Source organism: Leucoraja erinacea, chromosome 24 (genome assembly GCF_028641065.1).
Source record: "Leucoraja erinacea ecotype New England chromosome 24, Leri_hhj_1, whole genome shotgun sequence".
Taxonomy (NCBI): Eukaryota; Metazoa; Chordata; class Chondrichthyes; order Rajiformes; family Rajidae; genus Leucoraja; species Leucoraja erinaceus.
In genome coordinates, this window is record NC_073400.1 from 9,123,143 (window position 1) to 9,140,528 (window position 17,386).

The window sequence follows — 17,386 nt, forward strand, 5'->3', positions numbered from 1 at the left end:
GTATGGATTAAATTATAGAGAAAGAAAAACAAATGCACTGGAAAAATTATGATGGATTAGTCAAATTGTAAATGTTATTGTTGGTGTTAAAAGTAAGGAGATTGGGATATGGATCTTAATCTTCAGAGAAAATAAATGGTTTCACATTTTCATATAATTAATTTATGCAACCTACAATTGGTTTATCCAGATGAAGAACATTTCTGTTTTGATAAATTTTCACAAAGTTAATTTCAACAGACTACAAATAATCTTGGCTTAGAAGATATCCAATCGAAAATGATGTTGGTAAATGGTTAGCATGCATGGAAGCATTTCTGACCATGGAGATTGGGAGAGTGGGTTAAAATTGGAAGGAAATATGATAGACAGGAGAAAGTACACGTCTTCATTTTTCGCACAGCATGTTCTTGGTGTATTATTTGGTCATCCTTCTGTATGGTGGTTTAATCCTGCATGAATTTTAATTTTTTGCTACGCGAGCCTTGATGTGATTTTAACTATTGTCTACAGCTTGGCATTACGGCACCTATTCAGCTGCCTCCATGAAAGTGTGTGACATACACACAGAGGAGCCAGATCAGAAATTCTGAAAATTGTTTCCAGTGCACTCGTGCTCAGTTGGAATTTATTTAAAAATGTTTATCAATCACTCCTTAAATAGTTTTGTTATGTGGTAGAATTTCTACCAGATTTCACCTGTTTGTCAAGCATTTGATCATCATATGTGAAATATTACGTATATTTTACTGGTAATTTACTCCAGGTGCAAGAAAGATTCAGTAAAATGTGAAACATTAAATCATTTTTGTTGAATTTCAGGTTATGGATTGAAAAGTCACACCAGAACACACACAGGAGAAAAACCATATAAATGTCCTGAAGACACGTGTAATAAAGCATTCAAGACGTCAGGAGACTTGCAAAAACATATTAGAACTCACACAGGTAATCTATTGACCGACAATACAGTACCTACCTAAACCATTAAGATTTGTGTATGGATCATAATGTTTTAATTTTATATTTGTACTGTTTATGTAATGGATTGTGATCAATCATTTGTTACAATTGGTTTTTACCCTGCCCATGCTGAGTAGCCTCAAACCTGACCCCACTACCCAGTGACCAAGTGATGAAAATAATTTTGAGTGCAGACCTCAGGGGAGATCTAGGTGCAGTATGATAGTCTCCAACAGTTGAACAGCCTACCAAAATTGTGCTGCTTGAAGTGTAAAAAAGAACTAATTAGTGAGAGGTTTGGATTTCTATCATTATTGTCGAATGGAGAATGGGAAAGAAAATTAAGTGAGGCTTTTTTGTAAGAAATGGAATAAAAAAATAATTTGAAAACAAATAAAGTATTTTGATACCGCGTCATAGCTCATCTCTTCAGTATGACATCAATCAGCAAATAGATTACAGAACTCCTGGAGCAAACAATAAATTATGGCAAAGTGCCAAGTGTTAACCCACATTTTTTTTTGCTGATGTCAATTAAAATGCAAAGCCTAAAGATGTGAATGATTGCTTTGTTTGATCATAACATTTATAATTGGATACTCATAAAGCAAATGAAAGATTTGCCAAGAAATAGTATCCTTGGATCAGCACTTTAATAAACAACATATAAAAGTAATCAATTTATTTATGTTTACATTGCAGCTTATTTATTTTTTCAAACATTAAATTTCAACCAAAATTACACACTACTAGCAGAAAAGCCAATATTCAACTTCAAAAGATTTGAATATTTAGGAATATTATTGTCTGGAATAGGATTCTGCTTGCAAAGGAATCTTACAAATGTTTTCCCATTCTCCCTCCCTTTCATTGTACTACAGCTATGCTTCAATGCCTGCCAAACAATGTGGGCCATCTTCAGGTTGAATGTAGCTCGAAGCGTTAATTTTAGTACAGTTCTACCTCCTCATCTGTCACCTGGCTCATGCCAAATAGCAATGATTATGCAGGCTCGGAGATTTTTAATATTACTTGTTAAAACAAGTCTTTATTAATTTGTGTTGGCCTGTCTTTACTAGTGGGAGAGTCAGGAACAAGGGAACCTAGTTACAAAATCATTTAAAACTGAGATTCCAAGAAATTTAGAATGAATCTCAGGAATTCTCTGCCCCGTTAGGTGATGGGGCCAAAGTCAATGGACGTATTAAAGGTGGATATCGACAGATATTTGAAAGATCCAGAAATTGAGGGTTATAGGTTGTTGGCACGTAAGAAGAATTGAGGTCAGCATAGATCAACCTGGATGGTGGGGAAAGCTTGTAAGATGGCTTCTCCTGTTCCTATTTTCTCTTGCTCATTGTGAATGATACGTGTAATTATTCATTGAATCATAGAAGTGGCTGAAATATACAAAAGGTCCAGCTTTAAATTTATTTTCTAAGTAACACTATGTCTGCTTTTCTAACAGGTGAACGGCCTTTCAAATGCCCATTTGAGGGCTGTGGCCGTTCTTTTACCACTTCCAATATACGTAAAGTTCACATCAGAACACATACAGGAGAAAGGCCGTATATCTGCCGTGAGCCAGGCTGTGGTCGAGGTTTTGCTAGTGCTACTAATTACAAGAATCACATGAGAATTCATACAGGTAATTTGCAATGTGGACCACAAACTAATGAAGCTCAAGTAATTTATGAAGCTAATTCGCATTGAATTGAAATTTGAGAGATTACTGTGATATTACACAATTGCATAAACACATTTTTATATGACATTCCTTTGCTGTTTTAATGGTACATGTTGAAAAGTGGTTTTAGAACTAGTAAAGAAATTTGCTGGGAATATGTTGTTGTCATTAAATTTCACAAAACAAGTTTTTGTGGCATGTTTTGTGTCCTTGTTTCATGTGAAAACCCAGTGCATTTTGATTCATTACAAAAGTAATATTTTTAATGATTTCATTGATCAGATTTTGTGATCAGTTGTGAACAGCACAAGATTGCTGCTAAGTGCTCAGCCTGTGTGTATTCCATGTTGAGAACTTGTAGGGAAAAAAATGGGGATTACTGGGACCTTTTATGTACAAATCTTGTGATTATTGGGAGGTGGGGATTGAGATGGGGCAGGACAAATGCTGCTCATGAAATAGCTGAAATGTACATAATGTATGAAGCTTCATTGCTTCCTGCTTACCTGACAGAATAATTTCTTATTCAGCAACTGCCAAAACCCTGTTAGAACTAACATTTAATAAAAATTGATGCGTTAAAAATCACAATAACATTTAAGTAAACAATTATGAAAAATCTATATTACGTGATACCCTCCATGGCCCTCATATCTCTTTCCCTCCATTGAATCAATGCCCCTGCACGTCCATTTGGCGTGAATGATTTGTTTGAATTGAAATGCAGGGGGAGGTTCAATACATAAAAGATATGATTGCCATTTGACTTCACAGCTCTTTTATCTAATCAGGCCAATGTGGCATTTTATAGGTCAAAGTACCTTGTATTTTCGGAAGCAGCCTTAATTACCAAAAGCAAGACCATATGATCCGAACATAAATGATATTGCACGTACAACCAAATAATTATATAAATTGTGAGGAATCTGCCGCTTTTTGTGTATTCTAATCTCGCCATTTTGATTGTGTCATCGAATCTGACATAAATTGCTTGTTCATGACTGGCGAATATGGCAGACCATGCACCAAAGATGTGATTTATTTCTTCTGGGCTCAATGTTGACGATTCAAGAGAATTTGGTGATTCAGCTATTTGTGGAATTCCCCGCCACAGAGGGCAGTGGAGGCCAAATCACTGGATGGATTTAAGAGAGAGTTAGATAGAGCTTTAGGGGTTAGTGGAATCAAGGGATATGGGGAGAAGGCAGGTACGGGTTACTGATTGGGGACTCTGCTGAAAGGATTCAAGATATTTTGAAAAAACATTAATCGCCACATTGAATAGCAAAACTCAACTGAACTCAAATGATCGCAATGAATGGCGGTGCTGGCTCGGAGGGCCGAATGGCCTCCTCCTGCACCTATTTTCTATGTTTCTACCTTCCACATATGTATTACAATGACGATCACAATCGGCCCTTTCAACCACTCCAATACCTCTCGCCTTGCATTTACATCCATCCCTTTCTGCCCATACATTTCCTGACTTCCCTACATGTTCAGCTACCACCCCTATTCAACCGTAAACAACCGTTCCTTTTCATCTGTTCAATCCATATCTTCACCGGTTCACAGTTTTCTTTTTGATACCAAAGTGCAGCAATGACGAGAGGATCGAAAACTGGGTTGACGAATCAACAGTGTCATTTGGAGGTCCTTAGCAATGAACTTTTATTTTTGAAGATTACAGAGCTGTATGCAGTTTCTCAAACAGTGTTTTAGTGATGAGAGCATTTCGACGTATTTTAGGCTGTAATAATCAAAGGGTGCTAATTGTCAAAAAGATGGAAGTAAAGACTCTTGGGGTATGGAGAATTTACACTGACTGATTTATCTACAGGAGAGAAGCCGTATGTCTGTACAGTACCAGGTTGTGGGAAATGTTTCACAGAATACTCTAGCCTGTATAAACACCATGTGGTCCACACACATTCCAAGCCGTATAACTGCAACCATTGTGGAAAGACATACCGGCAAACTTCCACGTTAGCTACGCATAAACGTACTGCACACGGTGACATGGAAGCCACGGAGGAAAGTGAGCAGGCCTTGTTTGAACAGCAACAACAGCAGCAAGGTAGGCTCCTGAGGCACAGTTCGCGCGCACTCTGGTAGTGGTTTTATCTTTATAGACATCTTTGAAGAGGGAAACGACAACTGCTGAAGGAACTTCGCGGGACTCAGTGAAGCAACTGGCTTCTGTGAAGGGGAACAAAATTGTCAACATTTTGGATTGAAACCCTACATCAGTCCTGATGTAGAACATTAAAACCCAGGACATCGCCCACAACGGATACTGTTCGACCTGCAGAGTTCCTCCAGCAGTTGGATTTTGCTCCATATTACAGCATCTGCAGTCTCTTGTGTCTTTCTTTGAAGAGTCTAATGATGTGTGGAGAATTTATGAAATAACTGGACAGTTATCATCCATGCATTTATGGTCTATATAAATATCCTCGATTGTTGTTGATGCCTATGAGACTTGCAATTAGTTCTCAATAAGAACTGTCAGTGTTAAGGAAGCAGCGGCACAGGTGGTGGTGCTGCTACCTCATGACTTCAGCGATCAAGTTTCGATATCGTCCACTGGTGCTGACTATATAGAATTTGCTTATACTCTCTGTAACTATGAGATTATTCACCAGATGCTTCCAAACAAAGCAGCCACTCAAGTTAATGGGTTAATTGGCTGCTGTTATTTGCCTCTAGTGTTAGGTGAGTGGTAGGATGTGGGGAGTATTGATGAGAATATAAGGAAATTACAATGGGTTTACTGCAGGATTAGTATGAATTAGTGACATTAGTCAGTCACACCCACTGAGTAAAATATTGTACTTATCTTCTGAAATTTGATTCAATTCAAAAGAAAAGATCAAGCTCTGAACAAAAAATGAAACCGTCCGAGCATATGTATAAAATTAACATCCTTTAGCTTGACATGGACAAGTCGGGCAAAAGAGCCTGTTTTCGTGCTGTATGTGTTAGATCGAGCTCTTGGGGTGAGCAGAGTCGAGGGATATGGTGAGAAGGCAGGCACGGGTACTGATTGTGGATGATCAGCCATGTTCACAATGAATGGCGGTGCAGGCTCAAAGGGCCAATTGGCCTGGCCTCCTGCACCTATTTTCTATGTTTCAGTGCCTCTATGACTCGCCGCAAAGTTCAAAATTGACTGTGTGATGTACTTCATCGTGACTTGTTTTGAATTGGATCACTCTAATCCTGATTATTTCATTCTTAGCTGCTGTTGAACCCACATTGAAAAGGTCACGTATTGCATACCTCTCAGGGGTGGAAGGTGATGGTGGAATTCCCACCCAGGTTACCATGGTAACCCAAGATGGTCTGGGGTCTCAGGTAGCACTTATATCACAAGATGGAACACAGCAGGTATGACAAAGCTTTTAGCCTTCATGTCAATTCAATCTCATTTGAATCTTGGGTGAAAAGTGAAAAGGAAAAGAACATAAAAATTCCCTTAGATTTTTAACAAGCTGTACTTCTTCCTCTCATCTATTTTTAATAATGTTGAAGCCTTGCTCAAATAGCCATAAGCTCCAGCGGGGCACATTGTTACGGTATTGTACACAGAGGAATTGAGAGCCAAAACGGAGTACCTCATGATAGCAAAACCTTTGTTTGACCCCTTATTAAAATTCAGTCAAGAGGAAGGAAGTTGACAGATTGTTTTTAAATTTTGCTTCTCAATTCAGAAAAATAAAGCTAATTGCAACTCTAACTGATGTCACATCTCAGCACAGACAGTTATAGGAAGGAACTGCAGATGTTGGTTTAAACTGAAGATAGACACAAAATGCTTGAGTAAGTCAGCGGGGCAGGCAGCAACTCTGGATAGAAGGAATGGGTAACATTTCGGGTCGAGACCCGAAAAGTCTGAAGAAGGATCTCGTCCCGAAAAGTCACATTCCTTCTATCCAGAGATGCTGCCTGTCCCGCTGAGTTACTCCAGCATTTTGTGTCTCTCAGCACAGACAGCGTTTGTCTCTGAGATTTGCACTATGCACAGTGATGGTCATACCCACTGAGTCATTCAGGGTGAAACAATAGAACATTTTTAATGGGGATTTTTGTTAACTTGAAAAATCTAGAAATGTGGTGTTTCTGTCTTTTAAAAATGTTCAAAACTACAAGCAAAACCCTATCGTAGATTAAGTTGTAAAAGTCACAATAACAAATTTTTTAAAAACAACTGAATTGAAAAGTACATTTTTGTTGGTGTCAACACCCTGAAAACTGAATACTTAAGTTTGGATTTTTATTATTTTGCAGTCGCCAATCCCAGCTTTTCCTAAAAGAATAACATTATTAATTGCAGGTTAGTCTATCGCATGAAGAGTTGCAGGCTCTGGGAACAGCTATCACCATGGTAACTCAGGATGGTACCACAATTGCTGTACCCACACATGAAGGTGACCTCACAGGATCACCAGGTGCTCATACAGTTACCATGGTGACGGCAGATGGTACTGAAGCACAGCAGGTATGTCATGGCTTACATCATCCATTGAAAATACAGATAATCAAAAATTTTCAATTTATATACATTTTGTAATTAAATGCACAGTTACTAAGATTACCTATTACTAGCCCTGTAACTGCTTGACTGCTTTGGCTTGTTTGCTGCTGAAATATTCATCCACCTTTCCTTCTTCCAGACTTGTCAATTCTAATGTTCTCCTGGCTGTGATTTTTCTTTCAATTCTCTGTAAAATTGAAATCATCAAAAACTCTGTTGCCCGTGTCGAAACTTGCACCTTCCTATGATCACATGTGCTTCCTGTTAAATAACAATGTGATTTTAACATTCTTCATAAAAACAAAACACTGGAGATACACAGCAGATCAGCTAGCATGTGTGGCGAGAGAAATGTAGTTAACATTTCAAGTTAATAACCTATCATAAGAACTATTTTTGCCCTTGTTTTAAATTTCTTCCATTGTCAGATACCCATGGTGTCTCTAATCACCACAGGCTGTACAATTCTTGGAAATATCACTGCTCCTCTAGTTGTGACCTCTTGGTCATCCTCATGTTTATTCACTCCTGTGGCAGCCATGTCTGGGTGATAAGATCCAAGTTTTGACATATTCTCTCCATCCCTCTATGAGTCTTTCCAATTTTGGAATAAAAATATTTCCTGATTTGGAATATATAGAAACTTTCTCTTAGTCATCAATTTAATTCCTAAAAAATCTTTTTGAATTAACATTTTAATGAAGCAACATGAAGGAAAAGCACAGTATTACCATTAAATTTTATGGCAAAAAGATCAATCTTAGTAAGAGTTGACTTTTCAGAATCAAAATAATATGTTGCCAAGAACTTTGGGATCTTCTAAAGTACAATTGAGTTACTTATTTTGAATATATTACATTAATTTAAATTAGAGAAAAAATGTATTGGTGTGAAAAATTGGTTATGGTTTATTTATAATTGGTTTTAAGATTCTGGGTTGAGAAAATATACAATCATTTTCTACGAGATGGAATGAAACAAAGGATTTGATCAAGTTTGTATATTGGACAGCATGCACATATTTTTATTTGTAAACCTTACTTTGCCAGGTTGCAATAGTGACATCGGACGGAATGGTGACTGGGGACTCGGCTTTGGCAGCTCTTCACGCAGCAGAGGTGGTACAGCACCATCAGCAGGTGGCATTAGTAGCTACTGCCAATGGCACCCAGATAGCAGTGCAGGTGGGTAAGTTTGAAGCTTCAAGCTTGATAATGTTTCTCTATCAAAGATTGCAATACAATGTAAAGAAAATAGGAACAAACGTTAGAAGATTATTTTATCCTATTCACTGAGGCCACAATTTTAGTACCGCCATGCTATCTCCCTAGGTTTGCTTTATTTTGGGACAAAGACCCATTGTTTATTTATTTGTACTCCATAATTTGAGATTTGTAATCATATATGGTTAAAGTGCACATTGTCAGATTTTAATAAACGCCAATTATGTACATTTTAGTTTCCCCGTGTAGAAATTACAGCAGTGCTTATACACAGTCTCCCCATTTTAGGGCACCATAATGTTTGGGACACATCATTGCCATGTATTGTATTGTATATCTTTATTGTCATTTCCTGAGTATTCGCATACCCAGAGGAAACAAAAAAACGTTGCTCAACCAGTGTCCATTCAGTGTGCATGAAAAATAAATAGAAATAAAAAAAATACACGTATCATGAACAAATTTAACACTCTACTAAACATTCAACAGGCGTTCCGACCGGCAGCGGCACAACAGTGGCTCTGCTGCAGTGTGGGGGTTTGTGCGCGATAAATGAAAGTAGTCATGTTTAGTGCTTTGTTGCATATCTTTTGCATGCAATGACTGCTTGAAGTCTGCGATTCATGGGCATCACCAGTTGCTGGGTGTCTTCTCTGGTGATGCTCTGACAGGCCTGTATTGCAGCCATCTTTAGCTTATGATTGTTTTGGGGGCTAGTCTCCTTCAGTTTTCTCTTCAGTATATAAAAGGCATGCTCAATTGGGTTCAGATCGGGTAATTGACTTGGTCACTCGAGAACTGACCATTTTTTAGCTTTGAAAAACTCCTTTGTTGCTTTAGCATTATTTGGGATCATTGTCTTGCTGTAGAATGAACCACCAGCCAATGTGTTTTGAGGCATTTGTTTGAACTTGAGCAAATAGGATGTGTCTATACACTTCAGAATTCATTATGCAACTACCATCAGCAGTTGTATCATCAATGAAGATAAGTGAGCCAGTTCCTTCAGCAGCCATACATGCCCATGCCATAACACCCCCACCACCGTGTTTCACAGATGAGGTGGTATGCTTTGGGATTCCTTCCTCTCCTCCGTACTTTGATCTTGGCCACTGATATAAGTTAATCTTCGTCTCATCTGTCCACAAGACCTTTTTCCAGAACTGATTGCTCTTTTAAGTACTTCTTGGCAAACTGTAACCTGGCCATCTTATTTTTGCAGCTTACCAGTGGTTTGCATCTTGCAGTGTAGCCACTGTATTTCTGTTCATGAAGTCTTCTGCGGACAGTGGTCATTGACAAATCCACACCTGACTCCTGAAGAGTGTTTCTGATCTGTCGGACAGGTGTTTGGGTATTTTTCTTTATAAAAGAGAGAATTCTTCTGTCATCAGCTATGGAGGTCTTCCTTGGCCTGCCCGTCCTTTTGCGATTAGTAAGCTCACCAGTGCTTGCTTTCTTCTTCATGATGTTCCAAATAGTTGATTTTGGTAAACCTAAGGTTTGCCTGATGTCTCTTTCAGTTTTATTGTTGTTTCTCAGTCTCAGAATGGCTTCTTTGACTTTCATTGTCACAACTTTGGTCCTCATGTTGATAAAAAGCAATAAAAGTTTCCAACGGTGATGGAAAGGCTGAAGGAAAGACTAGGTGCTGAGAGCTCTCTTATACCTGCATTAAGGAGGCAATTAAACACACCTGAGCAATTACAAACGCATGTGAAGCCATGTGTCCCAAACATTATGGTGCCCTGAAATGGGGGGAAATATGTTTAAACACAGCTGTAATTTCTACATGGTGAAACCAAAATGTATAAAAATGGCCTTTGATAAAAATCTGACAATATGCACTTAACCACATGTGACTTCTTCAATTAAAAATCTCAAATTGTGCAGGATAGGGGCAAATAAATAAATGATAGGTCTTTGTCCCAAACATTATGGAGGACACTGTATATCCCTCATTTCCCTTTTCCCTGACTCGCATTCTGAAAAAGAGTCTCGACCCGAAACGTCACCTATTCCTTTTCTCCAGAGATGCTGCCTGACTCGCTGAGTTACTCCAGCTTTTCGTGTCTACTGACCAATATTAATTACTTGTTGTAATATCTACTACATTATACTCTCCATTCCAAATCTGACTCTTACATGCATGGAATCCTGCGTCAGAATTTAATTATATTTAGAATATATACATGCTCGGGAATATTGCGATTTGTTAATAAAGCTCAAAAGAAGTAAGTTCCACTTGAAATGATAGTGGAGCCATATTCCAAGCCAAAACATTGTTTTAACAATCCAGAGTCACTCGTCCATTTCCGTCACAGAGGCTGCCTGACCTGCTGAGTTCCTCCAGCACTTTGTATTTTGATCAAGATTCCAGCATCTGAGTTTCTTGTTTCTCTATATAATATATTTTGTTCCAGGGCTATGAATAAATGAAAAGAATTGACAGAAATAGAACAGATATGTTTGTACAGAAGGATTACGTTCTATGCGATACTGAATTTGTTTGGCACATTTGATTTCTTTTTACTTTTCCCCTCTGCATTTATGTCCATGTGCTTTTTCCTTGAGTTTCACTTGCGGTGTTGTCATTCTATTCCTCTGTTGCTTTTGCATCTCTTGCTGCTTTTTTTATTCCAGCTGTTTTTTCAGATTTGTTACATTTCTTTGTTATTTGCTATGGAGAACAATGAGTTGGGTTTACACTGGCCAAATGTGGAAAAAGATAATATCATGACCTCAATTTTGAAAAGAAGGTAGCTGATAATTACAACTCCGTAACTATTGATGAAAAGATGTAACACATGAGTTCCATAATCATCTTGGAATTCATCTTGGAATGTGAAAAACATTACATTATCTTGCAAAGTATGTACTGGGTCACTGCCCTTTTATCACAAAGGCTGACAAGAAAGGTAACATAAAGGAACTTTGTTAAAGTTTTTCTGACGACAAATAATTTCTTATTACCCCAAAGCTACATGTACTAAATGTGCAATATAACATTTATCTGTGTTGCACTCCCCTTCTACAATTTGATGCTGCTCTTTCTCAATAGCGCCAAAGTTCTGAGAGAGTCTTCAATATTCCTATTGAACTATATTACATCTGCATTTTTAACTTAATTTCAAAAGATTTACATGTTCCCCAATGAATAAACTTCTTTTGATATATAGGAAGAATTTAGACAAAGTCAAACCCGTTGGGTGAATCTACATTGCCTGAAGTAGTAATTGTTTTGGGGTATATTTTCCTTGAGACAATACTGTGCAGAAGAGTAAGCTTTGGTTTATTATTGTCATGTATACTGAGGAACAATCTAAAACTTTGTTTTGCATGCTATCCAAACAAAATAGATATACCATACATGTGTACAATCAAGTCAAATTCACGTACAATAAATAGAACTAAGGCGAAGATACTGATTGCAGAATCTAGTTCTTAGCACTGAGGCGCATCAGTGCCAAAGACAAAGTCCAATGTCCACAATGGGACAGGGCTGAATTGGACAGTACCTCAGCTTATGGAAGAACTGTTCAAAAGCTTAATAACTGAGAGGGAAAATCTGTTCCTGAGTCAGGAGGTGCATGCTTTCAAGTTTTGTACCTTCTGCCGGGGATCAAAGAGAAGGAGGAATGACCAGTGTTACTTTTCCCAAGGCAATGTGACATATAGATGGAGTCAATGGTGGGAAGTCTGGTCTGTGTGATGGACTGGGCTACATCTAAACTTCCTGCAATTTCTCGTAGTTTTGGGCAGAGCTGAAAGCAAACCATGCTGTGATGCAACCCAATCACATGATGCTTTCTAAGATGCATCTGTAGAAGTTTGTAAGAGTTATCCTTACTTTGTCTCCCAAGGAAGTAAAGGCGTTGATGTACCTTTTGGCTGTCACATCAATGTGGTTTGTCCATGACAAATCATTGGTAATAAGAACCATTTCCACTGCACCATGCTCTTGATGTTGGCCTGCTTGAAGTCCTTGGCGATTATGAACAAGGCGTTGAGGTACTTTGTTTGAAGGTGACTGTGTTGTTTCTCGAGTGCAAACATAGTATTGATCTGGGGTGATGCATTCTGCTGTCGGGATAGCCAAAGTGAATTCCAATGACAGATAGCAGGGATGACACTTCCCGGCAAAGCATTCCAGTTCTGGGGAGTACGAGCTCACCAGGACCACTGTGTCTGAGCACTGTACCAAGTTAATTAGAAAGCGGACCCCTCTACCTTTAATCCTGCCTGAGGATGGCATGCAGTCCACCCAATGTGGCAAGAAGCCCTCATGTTGAATGGCTGTGTCAGTTGAATGAATGAATGACTACTTTATTGTCACATGTGACAAGTCGCAGTGCAATTATTTGCTTGCATACCCAAGGTATGTGTATAGTCACCACATAGAGGGCACTTACAAAGTACCCCCGCGGCAGGTCCCCCTTTGTTCTATCCCCCGTCCTCCGCACCAGGTCCCCCATTGTTCACCTCCCTCTTCCCCCTCCCTCACGGCAGTCCCCCTAGGCCGGGTCCTCCGTTATTCCTTCCCCCAGCAGCGCCGTCTTCACTTCCACGTGGTCCATCCTCGTCCATCGGTCAGCACCATCATCGACCGCTGCACCGACCTCTCCAATATCGCCGCTAGGTCCTCTCTGGATGCCTCCGCAACGCCAACCCAGGCCCCAACCGCGGGCTCCGTCAGCCCAAGGGCCGGCGGTGGGCTCCGACCCGCGAGGCTCCAACCTCGGCTTCTCCGCGGCCTGCCGGGAGGCATCGGTCAATCGGTTGAGGCAGGGGTGAGCCATGTCTCTGTAAAGCAGAGCACTCATCAGTTCTCTAAGGTAGGTAAGTATTGTGTCATCTGCTTTTTCACATGCTTCTTGATGAATGATATCCAAATCAGTCCAAGACTAGCACTGCAAGGTGGATGGGTTCAGTGGGAAGTGTAATCACGGTGTGTCTCTCTGGGTCCCATACCGCGGTGAGTGTCACTGTTGGAGGCTTCCAACATTCAGAAAAATACTCAAGTAAATGTAAGTAATTAAAAGGATTCAAGATTATTTTAAAAGAATTAAGAACAAATAAATACAAAAACATAATAAAATGCAGTGAATTAATTCACACACTAACAACATGACCGCACAGATGGTGACCACACTCAACTGAATAGCATCACTACCGGATCCTCCTGCTTCCGTTTTTGCTTGTAAGCAGAGAGTATAAGTAAAGCAAGCTGATCAGATTTACACCAATCAGTCCTTACATAAAACCAAGGGGCCAAATCCCAAGTATGTGCAGCTCTTTGCTCCCACCCGTCCGGGAGGAGGTCAGATGTATCTGGCATCATCTGAGACTTCCCTACCGAACCACTAGCTGTCCATCAGTTTGATTCAGCCTGTTGGTGCTTGACCGACCATGTTAAAAATGTGATACTGTCAGAAAATAATTTAAACTGTCAAATCCATTACATAACATTGAATAGTGTCAATACTAACATAAATTAAATACTCAGTCTAAGGCTGGACCATGTTGACCTTCCCTAGTGGTTTTGTTAGATGATCCTCTGGCTAAGTCCATCATTAATTACTGTTGCACAACTGAATTGTGGTAGGTTCCCGCACCATTCTTCACCACATGGATAAGCATATACATACATGCTCATTGCCACTTCTCCTGCACCAGTTTAGTTTATTGTCACGTGCACCAAGGTTCAGTGAATAGTTTTTTGTTGTATGTAATCCAGTTAGCAGAAAGACAACATTATTAGAATCAAGCCGTCCACAGTGTACAGATACAGGATAACGGGTATAACGTTTAAAGGAAGATAAAGTCCAGTAAAGTCTGTTTAAAGATCATCCGATTGTTTCCACTGAGGTAAATGGTAGGTCAGGACTGCTGTTTAAGAAGGAACTGCAGATGCTGGAAAATCGAAGGTAGACAAAAGTGCTGGAGAAACTCAGCGGGTGCGGCAGCATTTATGGAGCAATGGAAAAAGGCAACGTTTCGGGCTGAAACCCTTCTTCAGACAGGTCAGGACTGCTTTCTGGTTGGTGATAGAATGGTTCAGTTGTCTGATAACAGCTGGAAGAAATGGTACCTAGAATCCGGAGATATCCACTTCGTTTCCTGAAGTCGATCACAATCTCCTTTGTCTTGCTGACTGAAGGAAAGATTCATGTCTGGGCACCAGGTTACGAGGTTCTCAATCTCCCTACTGTATTCTTTCTCGTCATCATTTGGCCCATTCTTTGCACATTGGCCAAAAATGGATCTGGTTGATCACATTTTCCAATTGAGTTTGAGGCCCCGCAGAAGTACATATTCCAGCAAAGATTTCTGCTTCCAACATCCTTTCAAGAAGTGATTTTTCAGACTCCCCGCACCCATTCAGTGATATATTTTTCAATTCTCCACTAATGCTTCCACAAAAGTCCCTCTCCCACTCCCACAATCAATCTGAAGTCCCGACTCAAAACGTCACCTATCCATGTTCTCCCAACATGTTGCCTGACCCAGAGAGTTACTCCAGCAGTTTGCCCTTTTAAAAAAAAATCGCACCTGCAGTTCCTTCTTTATACTCTCCTCTGTTTAAGCCACACATAATGTATGTATAATGAAATCCTCTATCAATTTACATTCCAAAGAAATCATCCCCAGATTCACTTTCTTTTAAACCAGAATTCCCTAATCCGAGCAAGACTCTCATAAATTTCCTTGGCCCTCTTTCTCTGGCGAGAGCCCTTATTTGGGGGTGTGATTTATGGTCCAGTATGATTATACTGCAATAATTTGTTACCCAGTAATGTCTGGTAAAAGCCAGGGACCCAAACATGAACTACTCACGTGCTAAATCAGTCCAGTCTCAGGATTAATAATTCATTGTGAATGTTGTTCTGAATTTAGGTGTCTTTACACAATATCATATTAAATCACCAGAAGCTCAGTGTGTCTTCTCATCTGCTGACTTTGTAATTATCCTGTCTTTATTTGTCTCTTTAGCTGGAGGAACAGCAGACTTTGGAGGAAGCTATTGGCCTGGCGACAGCTGCAATTAAACGGGAAGGAATGACACACAATACAGTTATGACAGATAATGGCCAATAAATGTGAGGACCAAGAAACAAATGCCACTTGCAGGAATGAATGAACTGTGATTTACTACCTAGTACTGTCCAGTAAAATCCTGGGTGCCAAACAAACTACTCACAGACTAAATCAGTCTATTCTCAGGACTAATAATTTACTGTGTGTATGTTGATCTCAACTCAGGTGATTTTACACAATATGGTAATGGTTTTATGATCAAAAGGAATTTTCGAGCTGCTGTGCTGATCAGTAAGCTTGCAGATTCACTTGTACAGTATAAAGTATAGTTTTATTGACATTTCCATAGTTTTGCTTTTTATTGAAGATGAAATGTTTACTGAAACTGGTGTAGGGTTGGTTTCTGTGCAGTCGGGACTAGCATCGGGCTGGACCTATTCATGGCAATCAGTGACGTTTTTGGAATGTGTACGCTGCATTTTGAAATCTAAGACTATACTATATGAATCTGTATATGTGTAAATGAAAATAAATTTCAAAAACTCTTTTGTTCCTTATAATAATTTCAGTATTAGATTTTAATCTCATGCTACATAGCAGGTAACGGGTTGTTATTGGACGCAGATTGATGTTGGCTGTGATCAGATATCCATTGCTACAAGCTTTTATTTATTTACATGATAATGTCATGGTCCACACCAGTATGTTAATTCTGGCAATAATGTCATGGGTTTGGTGAATTAAATGTTTCTTTGGGTTGCCTGAAATGCACCCACTTAGTTGATGTATAAGCAGGAAACTGTTAAATCATCAACTGAGGTCAAATGGTAAAATATATGTGTAGGAAGGAAGTGCAGATGCTGGTTTAAACCGAAGATAGACACAAAATGCTGGAGCAACTCAGCGGGACAGGCAGCATCTCTGGAGAGAAGGAATGGGTGACGTTACGGGTCGAGACCGAGGAAGGGTCTCCACCCGAAACGTCATCCATTCCTTCTCTACAGAAATGCTGCCTGTCCCGCTGAGTTATTCCCGCTCTTTGTGTCTATCTTTGGTAAAATGTATGTGTTAAACCAGCCTTAATTACACATCTTCCCACTACATCCATACAATGTTATTGTTTGTGTGGTCTGAAAGAAATTGAATGAAAACCATCTGCTAAAGTGAAAAGAGTCGTAAATAATACACCACAAATGACCATCCCAAACTATCTCTGAAATACCTGGCACAAGACAAGGAAATGTCCATAAAACCAGTAAACAAATAAGTTCTATAAGGGCACAGGGCCATTTTAGTTTACTTTCTTCACATTCTGTCTGAATATGAAATCAAACACTTCAAATGGTCTGTGGATGACTTCACTGAGGTCAAATCATTTGGAAAATGTTTCAGTCAATTGTATAAAAGTGATTATGCCAATTAAAATGTCTCAGTTCTGATTATTACAGTACCTAAGCTGCACATAGGAGAGTGTTTGGTTGTGGACCAGTCTGATTTGGCAACAGCAAAGAACACATTAAATCTTCACATTCTCTCACCTGCATGTTTTATGATTAAAATTGGAAACCCCATTTAAATACACAACCCCAGCTGTGGTTGAAGTAAAGTGGAGACACAAAGATCTGTAGATGCCGAAGTCTTGAGTAAAATACAAAGTGCTGAGTAACAGTGGGTCAGACAGCATGTGTGGAAGGAATGGATAGGTGATGTTTTGGGTCAGGGACCTTCTTCAAACTGATTTTAGTTGGGAGAAAGCTGGAAACGAGGTAAGCGCTGGACAAACCCTGGCATGTGAAGCTGAAGTTAAAGTTGTGGGACCAGGTAAGAAATGCACCCAGCTCCACACTGGAGGACATGTGCTTGTTAAATGCTGAACTCCTCGTGTGATTGCCAGCTCGTCTCTGACTTTCAAATTTCAATGCATAAGGTCATAACGAA

General features: G+C 39.5%; 1 protein-coding gene across 5 annotated transcripts in view; it reads left to right on the forward strand.

The window, feature by feature from the left end:
• Positions 1 to 16,419, forward strand: part of LOC129708626 (zinc finger protein 76-like) — a 44,050-nt gene extending 27,631 nt beyond the window's left edge. For 4 of the 5 annotated variants that reach the window (XM_055654497.1, XM_055654496.1, XM_055654499.1 and 1 more), the window contains 7 exons: positions 823 to 948; positions 2,432 to 2,611; positions 4,491 to 4,727; positions 5,892 to 6,040; positions 6,987 to 7,151; positions 8,237 to 8,371; positions 15,404 to 16,418. In XM_055654497.1, the coding sequence (XP_055510472.1) occupies positions 823 to 948; positions 2,432 to 2,611; positions 4,491 to 4,727; positions 5,892 to 6,040; positions 6,987 to 7,151; positions 8,237 to 8,371; positions 15,404 to 15,508 (1,097 nt within the window). In that variant the 3' untranslated portion in view covers positions 15,509 to 16,418. Of the gene's footprint in view, positions 1 to 822; positions 949 to 2,431; positions 2,612 to 4,490; positions 4,728 to 5,891; positions 6,041 to 6,986; positions 7,152 to 8,236; positions 8,376 to 15,403 lie in introns of all 5 variants that reach the window. The other variant, XM_055654500.1, reaches the window with a different exon arrangement.
• The last annotated feature ends 967 nt before the right edge of the window (positions 16,420 to 17,386 follow it).